Consider the following 12,421-nt stretch of genomic DNA (forward strand, 5'->3'; position numbering starts at 1 on the left):
GGCAATAAAGAGAATGATCACATTCCTTGCGTGACAGCTTGGGATTTTCCAATTTGATACAGAGTGGTAGCTCACACCTGTTCCTGCACTCACACTCTCTCTCTCTCTCTCTCTCTCACTCTCTCACACACACACACACACACACACACACACACACACACACACACACACACACTCGCTTGCAATTACATTGCTCACAAAGACAATACATGTTTATCCAAAACACTTCTAATGCTGTGTCTCCTCCCCATAGCGTGACTATATTATAGACACTGCAAAGAGGGGTTAAAGTTGTTAAAAACAACAGCACAGTACCATTCCCTCTAAATAAACTGTCGCAATGAAAATTAGAAGTGATCAGGATAGTGATAAGAGCCTGGCCACGAGCCAAAGCCAACAGCCCGGTTCCTTCACATGCTTCACACTAGTGCTGTCAGTCAAAGGTAAATATTCCTTTATTTGGCTGTTATTTGCAGCCATTTGAGGCTACAGTTATCAGATGGTGCTAAATGAGCCCAGCATCTGCCTCTTTCATTGAGGCCACTGTGAAGTAGGGTTATCAGATGGCGTTAAATGCGGTCTGTTTCAGTGCAATGACTGGTACCACCTCCCCGTGGGTAAAAATGGGAGGTTTGTCTGGGCTGAACGGGGGATATATGTTGGGGTGTTGGTGGATTTAGCATCAGGGGCAAGGTCATGTCTGGGAAAAAAGTGAAAGAAGAAGAAGAAAAGAAAAAAAAAAGCAGCCAGGGTCCCATGCAAGAAGTTCAGCACAGCTGCCATAATCCATCAACAACATAAAAAAAGGGACAAGGGGAGAAATATGTATTTCATTGTGTTCCTACAACAGACTCGGGGGACTGTGGTGTTCAAAAAGCAGTATTAATATGTCAAAAGCTTTGCCCTCAGCAGCAACAACAATGCAAGTCAATAGAGAGCATGCACAGAGAGGTATAACAGTGGAGGAGGGATGGGGATGTTGGTGTGGAGGATGGAAATGATGGGAAACTGACTCTGCATCCTGTTTTTCTTTCAGTATTGTTTCCTTCCCCACTTGACCTGGACCATGGGGGGCTTTACGTGTGAATGCGTGTGAGCACTGGAAGGTAAAGCGCAGGAACTATGGGGTGTGAACTTCCACCTGTCTCAAACTTGTCAATCTAACTTGTGAACTTAACAATACAGAATAGAATACAAACACTAATGATTTCTTCTGTTTTTGTTCTATTTTTCTTCTGCACCTTTGTCTTGCTCTTGTCAAGCGAGCAAAGCATTTCTTGAACTTGAAACTGAAATTTGTTGCAGCACATAGGAAGAGATTTTCTTAGCTATGGACTGTAGCCGGGTCATTTTTCACTGAACACTGCATGGAAAATTCATAATGTTAAAAGTTGGTTTATTGTGCAAATCTCCTCACTTTGAGCTCCACTATGCTCTTGTTGTCCTTAGAAGTGAGCTTAGGGTCCTGGAATAGCGGGTCCTCCACATAGATCATATCCAACTGTTTAGTTGAATAGCCGTCCAGGACAAATGACACCCTGGTGATGACCGGCGGCTGCATGCCCAGTTTGACCAGAGAGGGTGTTGTGCACTGGATGGAAGTCTGATTTTCACCATACACACAGCTCTGGTGGAAAGACAGGTGGGACAATAGACAGATAAAAATGCATTAGACCACTGTGAAAATGCAGACACATTTCAAGATCATTTTAGTTCATTGAAAAAACAGAACAAAACCAAAACCATAGCAAACTACTCAGGTACTCTGGGGAAAAAACACTTTCCTTGTTAAACTCCAGGGTGTTTCTTTTATTAAGAAGCTTACAAGCTCTGATGTAAGGTTGCAAGGAATTAAGATAATAATGTCTGGGTGATCAGAGACACATGTTCACAAATAAAGGAATCCAAGTTATTTGTAGACACTATATCAAAATATATCTTACTTTGTCCAGATTTATGTACTATTTCTTTCCTCTGTATCTGACAACAGAAGAACCATTCAAATGATCCAATTTAGATTTATGGAAATCTATTCTCAGCTTCTTGTTGTGACTTAAAACAGTGTAAAAAAGAAAAAAAGGGCCATTCAAAAATAGTCCAAACTGCATAAAACCAACTCCCTTTCTTGACTGCTCGCTCTAAGCTTAACCTTTAATGATACATAAAGAGCAGCAACCATTAAAAAACCACAACAAATTGATTTTTGGCACCTCTCTGACCCAGTCTTTAAAATTACAGACACACATCTGCACGCATGCAACTCTTCAACTACTCTTGATACTTGGTACTGGGTTAAGCTCTTGATTCAGTCACTCTGTAGAGCAACGATGTAATAATTCTTCATTTGGGAGCTTCTCTTACACTCAACACATTACATGGGACTGTGCCTGCTGTCAGCCACTGCTGTGTTTACACGTGTAGCCTAGGGGCACAACAGAGTTTTATCCTTTGTTGGATTCCACCCACATAGGCCTCACAGCTTTTGTGCTCGCTAAGGCCCCCAGTGAGAGACAGACAGCTTGGAAAATAGAAAACAGCCCTTTGAGGTGTGGCAGTTTCATGTTGTTTAACATTAATAAAGGTATCCAACAGGGATTGAGACACTGAGGCTGACATCTCCAGGCAGAGATCTAAACACGATGTGGTTGACTCAAGGTCTAAAGCTGGACTTTGTGTCTTTGTATATCCATATGATGTTGCACGGTGTGCTTATATAAGGGAAACATGAAATGTTAGAGTGCCACAGACTCACGTAAGGGAAATCCACTGCAAAGACAGTACGACAGAGGTCAGCACTAACCTACTACTATGCTGAACATCTGCATGTTGGTTTCTGTACATATCACTGCAATTGCAATACTAATCTGAAAGTTTTTCACATGCCTTCACATTTAAGCTAATAATGATTACACAATGATTTGCTAACTTATCTTCTCCCTGTAACCATGCTGTTTTATTTTTTGGACTAAAGGAGACAACACTGGATTTAGGTTTATGTCCAGACTCCGGTACAGAGGTCAAGCTTAGAGAATAAAAGAAAGGGTTTAGCCATTACACAAAGCAAATACCCATGCAAGTGACAGAAAGCCATTAGAAAGTGTGATGGCATTATATGCTTCCATGTAGGTGCTCACAGAACAAACCATATTTGCTTGTCTGTGTGCTGAAAGATCAATGTTGATATTTGCTCTTTGGTAATGATAGACTGTGTTTATCTTCTGGGTTACAAAAGTAGATGTGTCCTTGAGAGCAGGAGTGGGAGGTGGAAAAACACCTGCTGTGCAGGCACACGGATGTTTTTGTGAGTCTTTACTGTCATTTAATGAAGTTCTTTAGGGACACAGAGACGCACCACAGAGATTTTTAACTTCTATTTATACAGGAAGTGAAACTCTTGAAATAAAGAATCTCTCTTGTGACAGTGTCCAGGGCCAAAATGGGTAGGATATGCCATGGATGGTTTTCAGTTGCTCTAAAGCAATAGTGCAATTTTTCCCCCCTGAAAAACAAAGAAGCATATTTAACATCCTTTGTATTTTCAGCCTTGAATGCCAGTTATGTGACACTTAAAGAGACATGTCAATAATCATTGAATAATCACTGAGTAATAGCATAACAAAGAACAGGTAGACCACAACAGCCAAATGAAGACTAAAATTCAGCAGCACACGTCTGTTCCACGACTGCCATGCTTTTCTGACTGAATGAGATGAGGAGAGCAGTAACAGCATAGAATAGAGCTGATTTAAATCAGCATGAGATGGGTTGCAAAGCAGCTTGCAGATGCACAGTCTTATGATAATGGATCATGTGCCATGTTGTTTATATGTTTGGCTCCTCCCATTAGAGCTAGGGTGTGTGTGTCTTTTTCACTCCATCCTCCAAAGTGTGTGTTTGTGTTGCTTGAGACAGATGAAGACTGCTGACTGACTGATTTGAATAAGTGCCAGAGGCTGGATTGGATGATTGTATGGATAGACACCTTACCCCTGGTCTTCTCTGCACCTAACCAACAGCCAGCCAGCTGCTAGTAATTTTGAGTATCTGTGTGAGAATACTGGACTAAAACCTTAAATGAATACTGCAAACAGTTCACAATTATTTCAGTGGCTCCCAGTTAATAAACAGTAGGCTGGGTTCCCTATACTGTAAGCAACAGGGAAACCTGAATCAGCTCCAAGTGCACTTTAAATGGCACCTATTATTATTTTACTTTATTTCTGTCTGTGTCTAGCAGTAATGTAGCAATGCAGAGCCATAAAATGTCAATGATATTTTGCAATCTGAAATTATTACGTGTGAAAAAACCAATGGTGATGTGAAATAGACAGGTCCGGAGATTTTTTCTTTTTAAACTTTAAGGCAAACAATTGAAGCAACTGCCAATGAGAGCAGGATACTGGTGATTAGCATATCACCTGGTAGTACATACGTTAGAGGGTTATCTATGCAACTGGAACCTGGAATAACTGCTAGTGACAAACCGTCATCTTCAACGCAATGGGAGATGAGTGACTCACTCCCTGTGTGGACTGTTTTTTCTTATCTCTAATGATCTTGGCTACAAGATGGTGGCGTGCACGGACGCAGCGGCTCACTGCTCTTCACGTTTTGTGGGTTTTTTTAATCTATCAGTGAGAGCAATCATCTCCATGGGTGTGGGCAAAGAAATCGCCATGCACCCGCTATTCAAATCATTTGTTCTCAAGGAGCAAATAATCAGAAGAACTATAGAACAGGCCCCTTTACACTTTAATACTTTCAGTGTATTTTCTTCACAATGGGAGATCTGAATTCTTAAGACTATGACTTGAGAATAAAGAACCAGCGTTTTTCATGGGGTTAGACCAGTTGGGAAACAATGTATTATGGAGTCAGTATAGTTTGTTATATGTAAAATCACTTGGCAGACTGGCTGAAATCTGCCTCCCTGGAGAGGTGCTCTGACTGCAGGAACAGCAGTATTGTTGAAGTGTGGCTGAAACTTCCTCACACATTTGCCAATCTGATTCCCTGGTGAGTCGCCCAAATGGACACATACAAACACATGCAGAGGAAATGTTCATCTGCAAATGCTTAAACGCAGACATAAAGTGCACAAACACAATCAAAACACAAAAAGCAAACATAAAGTGTGTGTTAGTGTGTGAGGGTAGCTCCCAGGTCTCATAACAAAAGCAATCCAATGCGCCTCTCTCGTTTACATATCAATAAGGAACGGACAGAATAGGACGAAGGGCAAACCCCCTCCTCCTTGCCTCCCATGGGTGCAGTGAAAGGAAAAATATCCTGTGAATTAGTGGAAACTGCAGTCAGATTCATTGTTTGGTTGATGTCTCCTCTTATTTAAGGAGAGAAGGTGACGGGCTTTAAGTTGGGAGCAGCTGTGAATACAATTGCTGGGCAAGCTGGACAGCAAGTGAGCCAAGAGGTTTACTGTGGGGTGATGAGAGAACCAGCGATCCCAAAAACCTCTGCTGTCCCCGAAGGATCATTAGTGTAACAGCCTGTGAAAAAGCCAAGTCATAACGGAGCTCCCACGTACAAAAGTGCTTGTCACATCAAGAGTGATTTATACCGGAGCTGCTTCCTACCACACTGCGTTGTGCGGTCATACACTTTGGGTTTAAAGACTTTGCTCAGCTTTTTAGTGTCAGTTTTATTATTTCTTATTTTGCCTTTTATATAATGCATTTTGCACCCCCTAAGACACTCTGTCTTTTTATATATGCTCTTACTTATCTCTTTTCAGTTGCTGAGCTGGACTACACTACATTAGATATGTTTATCTATAATATAATGAACTCTTTGCAAGAGTACTTTATGGGTTATCAAATAAAGATAAGTTTATTTGAAATCCTCAAAATCAGGTTTTTGGAACTGTTTGATATGTTTTAACCCACAGATTGACATATCTGGCATTAATTACCTGTTTATTGTTGACAACAACTGTTTTTTCTTGATAAATGGCTGGTACCACTTTTATCTTACAGCCTCATATTTTAGCCACAGCGCAGGTCTAACAGGAACAAATACTTTCAGACACCTACCAGCTGTGGGGGGCCATGGGAAAGTAAAGAAACTCTGTGAGGCATTCAGGTGTCAGCTGGAAGGATTATTTCCTCCAGGATGAGATAGGAAGAGGCGTCTGACACGAAACAAGCCAATCTGTGAATTCAGGCAACAGGTGTCTGGCTGTGGTGAAGCCTCCAGTTAAACCAAACTATCTGTGATGGTGCAGTACAGCAAAGCAGTCCTGGCATCATGAACTCCACTCCCCGAGCTTTGTGTAGGAGCAATGTGAAAATTCACAGATGACATTTTGCTGGGTTTTTTTGTGTGTATATGTAGCCTCCTTTGACTTTGTGACCATGCCAGCTTTTCACGATGGAGCATAAAAGAAATCTCTTTGATGTTTGTGGGAAAGCTGAGATTGGCTGAGACTGGGCTTTACTGGAGATCTAAAGGCCAGATATCAAGTCAACACTGGCTGTTTTTTTATGCTCTGGCTCTAGCTGAGACCCCTAAATCTCTGCTGTTGGTTTCTCAGTAGGTCTTGGTTTTTTTTCTACAACCTGTTTTAGTGTGAAGATCTCAGGGCTGAAGATCTCATCTGATTGGATGGCAGGTTTTCATTCTTTAACAGCTTCTCGGACACTAAGCTGATCACATGAACACAGTTCTAGAGCCATGACACGCCGGCTCACATTACTCTTGGCGATAGAAACTTCTGTGTTGTCCATTTGTGAACGATCCGTGCAATGAGACACAATGAGACTTACAATGAGACACTTATACTGTCCTTTCCTAGGCTAAGGCTTAACCCATCCCGTTTACTGGAAAGAATTTAACAGGCGACAGCTGGAGCCCTATGGGGCATGATCCCTTCCTAAATCATTAGTAATAATAGCCCTTTTTATACAAGCATTTCACTTCATGCTTTCTCTTGCCCTTTCCAGGAAAGCCTGAAATTCGTCTTTGCTATTCTTTGGTCTGTTATTCCGGTTCAAAATGAACGATAATCTCTGAGGTCGAAGGTTCACTTAAACATGCCTTCAGTCATCTTAGACACACACACTGTCACAAAATGTGTTAATACCTTTAAAGTGAACTAAACCATGACCAACCGCATATAAGCTTCCATTACCGTAGGACCAGGTGACACATAAAAAACCCCTTTAAAAAGCAAAATGGCCCTACACATCCCATAAAACTACAGATGAAATTACAGCAGTCACATTTGGCTGTAACAATTTGCTACAAACTGAAACTGATGACTGCATTTTTCAAAACTGTAATTCAGCAATGTTTGTTTTTTGATGTGCACGTGAAGTAAAACGTGATTTAATTAACTAAACAGAGATGTGGCATCACCCACTGGTCAGTCAAAAATCTACACCCCTGCTAACTGTTCACACAGGGTAGAAAATTAAAAAAGCAAAGCAATGTGGCGACAAGAGAACAGAGAATGTCAGTGTAACTCAAAAGGCAAAATAACATGAAGTAGGCAAATCTTGGCACGTGAAGTGGACAGATCGTCTTTTTTTCCCCTCATACTGGATGCTACAGAAACACTAACGAAGAAAGAAAAATAATAAAGGAATTAAAAAAAACAAGAAAAAACCTACTGTCTCTCAGAGGAACTCAGTGGAAGTTCGCCAACTAAATACGCAGTGATAACAGCTACACTGGGAGGTCCGTCTACTTGATGGATGAAGTAGGAATAGGAACTAGTAATTTTGGATCATCAGGCTAATTTCAGAGTTGCATCTGCTCATGCTGTTGGTGTGTAATGAAGCCTGAGCTCCCTTGAGACCCATCAAGTGATGACCTGAACGCAGGTCAATGACCAGAGAAAGGGAAAATGAAAGATGAGACAGTGCAGACTGTGTGTGCATGTGTGCGTGTGTGTTTTTAAAAGTGTGACAGAAAAACAAAGACAGATAAAAGGATATTCTGCCACTAAGATTTGACATGGAGGTCTTATTCCATTAGAGTAGGTGTTTTGTTCAGGTATTCGTGTGTATTTACCAAGCTTATTATTATCTCCTGACTGAACCTGCAGGAGCGTTTCAGGATGACAGATAACATCATTACACTTCTTGCCCTTAAACCGCCTCCCTAAAGCAAACAACACACAAAGAGACGGGGCACACATTCCCTGTGTGAAAGGACCTGTTTGTTTGTTTTGAACCACCAGAAAAACACGCCACGTTTAGTCTCAAAGAACATTTGCTAGAACCATTTCCCAACCGATTATGCAATTGGAGAAGTTACAGGAAAGTAAGAGCAACAGTTTCTGTTTAGTTTCAGCTGGCAGGACAAGAAGAGGTTAAACTTACTTAATTTACTTTCTCTCTTAAAGGAGAAAAAATGGTATCATTTTAACAGCAACTGCAATGAAACCCAAGCCGTGAGACTGTTATCCAAGTGCACTATGAGAGTGGATCAGAGGATCAGTAAGTTCACATCGTCGGAAACCATGCTGGGTAGTTTATGCGGTCAGCACTGTTACTTCAGACAGGACTGAATTATTCTGGCTGCAACATGAAAACTTTGCTAAGACAGCAAAACACTCGCCAAGAAGTTTTTTTCCCTTTCTCTCGCCTGTGCTTTACATTGAAGATCTTCATCTTTTTGCTGGGAAGTGAAGCAAAACTGTCCATCCCATTCAGTAACATCATCCATAAAAACACTCTGACTTACAATGTGAAATAGTTTGAATGTCATTTTGCAGTGAACCACAGTGTAACTGCACTGGCACTTCGGTGAGATGTCCTAAATGAAATTATATAATCTCAGCTGCACACATTGTGGACAAAGTCATTTTAATAACCTGTAGCGTAATGCATGGATAGCGTAATGTCTGCATGGGTAAGTCAGAGCAGTCACAACAATGTAGAGGGTAAGTGGATAGCCACATTTCACTTTCTGATGATGACATTTACTTGGACCCAGGCAGACCCTCAAATACTCTCAAATGCAGGAAGTATAACACTAAGGCCATGTGGACTGGTAGAAAAAAAGTGCATTTAACCTTAATGATTACATTGTACAGCTTCCCTCTGTTCAAATATGATCCTCTTGTTCAGGTGATATAATATATGAGCTATAAAATGTCATTTATCAAGAGTCTAATGGGCCGGATTAGTCAGTAGAAATGTCACTGTAACTCAAACCAGTCCCTTGCCTTTGACTTATGACCTGGATGACATTTTATATACATTTAACAACTTCTTAAGGCTTTTATAATTGAGATACATCAATTTTAGCAATTTTAAAGGGCCACAGACAGCGTGGTGAAAGACATGTGTGTGGAGGTGTTGTATAATTTAAAACACCTCCAGGCTTTCACTGTAAAGTGGTGCGTGTGTGTACGTGTATGTGTGTGTGTATCACTTTCGTGCAATAAGTGGAATAAAACCTGACGGAGGTGAGGTGAGCCAGAGCATCCTAAAGGCTTTGCTTCTGCTACTGTGCATGAGTCAGAGGTTGCAGCTGGATCCTGCAGATCAGACTGTGGATTTTCCATTTCCTTTCTTCTCATGTCTGTCTGAAACTTTAGCTTTTTACTATTGTGGAGAAATCTTTTTTTCTTCTAAGAGGTTTGTGGAAGCGTGGGTATGCATAATGGCAATACCATGCATGTGATAGTGAGGCACTGGAATGTTTATTTTTCTCCATTTCGCCTGCTGCTGTTCATCATGTGATTTAATGCGGACCAGGATATGAGAAGCCTCAAGACCTAAACTCAGAAACGTAAATTAGGAACCAAAAGGTTTACATGACATATTCATGTTTACATTTTCATGATTTTTTGAAAAAACCACATAGCTTTAAACAGTGGCTTTTTTTCTATTATGTTGAATTGACGTTTGAACTGATGTACAAAAACAAGGAAGGAGAGGTGGCCATCTCCAAAGTATCATCATCTCTAGACTGTATTTTTCAAACCAGTGGAAAACCAAATTTCAAACTTGCATTTCTTCATCTACTTAAATATAGATTCACTGACAACTCTCATTTTAATGTTTAAATCCGAATTGTACTTACCACATGGAAGGTCTCAGTATTCTGACCAATGGAGACAAGCATCATGGGTTGAAGGCCGGACTTGAGGAAAAAACCGTGAGCCGACACTGTGCAGCCTCCGCTACAGTGAGGGGGAAAGAAAGGATATTAGCATTAGCATCAGAAGGGGAAACAGTAGAATCCTACAGGGAGTGACCAGCTGTTAGCGTTAGCAGTTTAGCCACTCATCACCTCCCACTCATTTCCTACTGCTGTAAAAACTAAAGCATTAATCGGCAGTCGAAACGCCAACTCACTCTTTCGTACTTCATCTTGGGTCAAGAAATATATGTCTCAGCTTATATTCAGAGGAAATTTGCTGAGACTGCAAACTGATATCCAAAATAAATACAATTCCACTTACAAAAAAAAGGTGGGATGCTCGGTAAAATTGAAATAATAACAGGATGCACTGATTTACAAATCCCAAACATATTTTATTCACAATAGAAGATAGAAAAGGAGAAAACGTGAGAGGAATGTTTTACCATTTCTGTCAGATTGAGGATTCTAGCTGTCCTGTGTTTGCTTTGTTGTACTTTTTGTTTTATTAATTCTCCAAATGTTTTCAGTAGGGGAAGGGTTTGGACTGCAGGTAGACTGTTTCCATACCCATACTCTTCTGCTATGAAGCCATACTGTTCAAATAGATGCAGTATACATTTTACTGTTGTCTTGCTGAAATAAGCAAGATGTTCCCTGAAAAAAACATTGTCTAAATGGGAGCATGAATTGCTCTAAAACCTGTATATACCTTTCAGCATTGGTTGGTGCCTTACCAGATGTGCATGCTGCCAATTCGGTAGGCAGCTGCTCCACCTAACCATCAGGCATTTAAACTGAGGAATTATAACAATCCTCTTGGTCTGGCCCATGTTTCCAAAAGGAATTTGAAATTTTGATTCATGTGACCACAGAATTTTTTTTTCCACTTTGCCTCAGCCCATTTTAAATGAGCTTTGGCCCAAGATAGCAGCCTTTCTGGATCATGTTCATATATGGCTTCTTCTCTGTATCACTGTGTCGCTATCACGACATGGTGGTGAACTTTGTTCACAGACAGTGTTTTCTGTAAGTGTTCCTGAGCCCATGCAGTGACACCACTGCATCACTTATCACAATTGAAGGTGTAGTATTCTGCAGATGGGTGAAACTCTGCCCGTCTACACTTCTAAGAAACTCTTCCAAGCTCTAAGATGCTCTTTTATACCCAATTATGATAATGACCTATTGCCAACAGACCTAATTAGATGCCAAATTATTGTATTGTATTACTATAGAGTATTTATCTTACAATACAAAGCCCCTTGAGGTGACTGTCGTTGTGATTTTAAGCTATATGAATAAAACTGACAACTGCAGTTGTTTCTTTTTAGCACCACTTACATTTCCAGCCTTTTGTTGCTCCCATTGCAAGCTTTTTAAGACATGTTGCTGCCCTCGAATTCAAAGTGAGCTAATATTTTTTGTGAAATAGTGAAATGCCTCAGTTTAAACAGCTGAAATGTTTTCTATGCCCTACTGTGAATAAAATATGGATTTATGAGATTTGTAAATCATTGCTTCCCAACTTTTTTTTTTTTTTTAAGAAATGGGCTTAAATATGTAGTAAGCAGTTCAACTCTGGCCATCACACAGATGTGGCTATAAATGATATCAGAATTCATTATGAATCATTTGAATGACTGTTTTAGATATGAAAAAGGTTTTTTGTTGAAAAGTTCGTCAGAGCCTAGAAAGAGTAGCTACAGCTATCGCAGGGGCCAATGGGGATCTTAATAATAAACTAAACTCTAACCTCACAAAGGAGCGTGAGGGCTGGATGTTGTTGATGATCGGGTCTTGGTTGTAGGTGAACTGCATAGGGGCGCGGCGCTCCACCGAATCCACTGTCAGCTTCACAGTTTGGCTTGAGAGAACCGCATATGGTGGCGTCTTACAAGTCACCATGTTGGATGACCAGCTGATGGTGGTGATAAAGATGAGGTCAGGGTGAGTGAGTAAAAACAAATGATGTATTGGGTTTTTTTAGTATGTACAATGGTAAGCATTGTCCAAGAGGCTATTCATGCATTTTTCTCATCGGTCCTGCAGGTAATTCTGCTTGTAGAGCAGAAAAAAGTATAGAATGAGGACAAGAGCAAGAAAAACAAGAGATAATGAAAAAAGATCATTTAATTTTATTAGCCTTTCTGCAAAGGCTAATGCTAGGCAAAAAAGTCTCCCTAAAATGAAAGTAATGCTAAGGCACAATAAACACTTGTACAGTGGGGCAAAAAAGTATTTAGTCAGCCACCGATTGTGCAAGTTCCCCCACTTAAAATGATGACAGAGGTCAGTAATTTGCACC

At 40.6% G+C, this 12,421-nt stretch overlaps 1 protein-coding gene across 2 annotated transcripts in view; it reads right to left on the reverse strand.

The window, feature by feature from the left end:
* met (MET proto-oncogene, receptor tyrosine kinase) overlaps positions 1–12,421 on the reverse strand; it is a 65,571-nt gene that overhangs the window by 17,175 nt on the left and 35,975 nt on the right. For both annotated transcript variants that reach the window (XM_005751143.1, XM_005751142.1), the window contains exons 9-11: positions 11,870–12,034; positions 10,054–10,153; positions 1,418–1,627 (exon numbers count right to left, since the gene is read on the reverse strand). In XM_005751143.1, the coding sequence (XP_005751200.1) occupies positions 1,418–1,627; positions 10,054–10,153; positions 11,870–12,034 (475 nt within the window). The remainder of the gene's footprint in view (positions 1–1,417; positions 1,628–10,053; positions 10,154–11,869; positions 12,035–12,421) is intronic.

Source organism: Pundamilia nyererei, unplaced genomic scaffold (assembly GCF_000239375.1).
Source record: "Pundamilia nyererei isolate P.nyererei 1_Seehausen unplaced genomic scaffold, PunNye1.0 scaffold00301, whole genome shotgun sequence".
Taxonomy (NCBI): Eukaryota; Metazoa; Chordata; class Actinopteri; order Cichliformes; family Cichlidae; genus Pundamilia; species Pundamilia nyererei.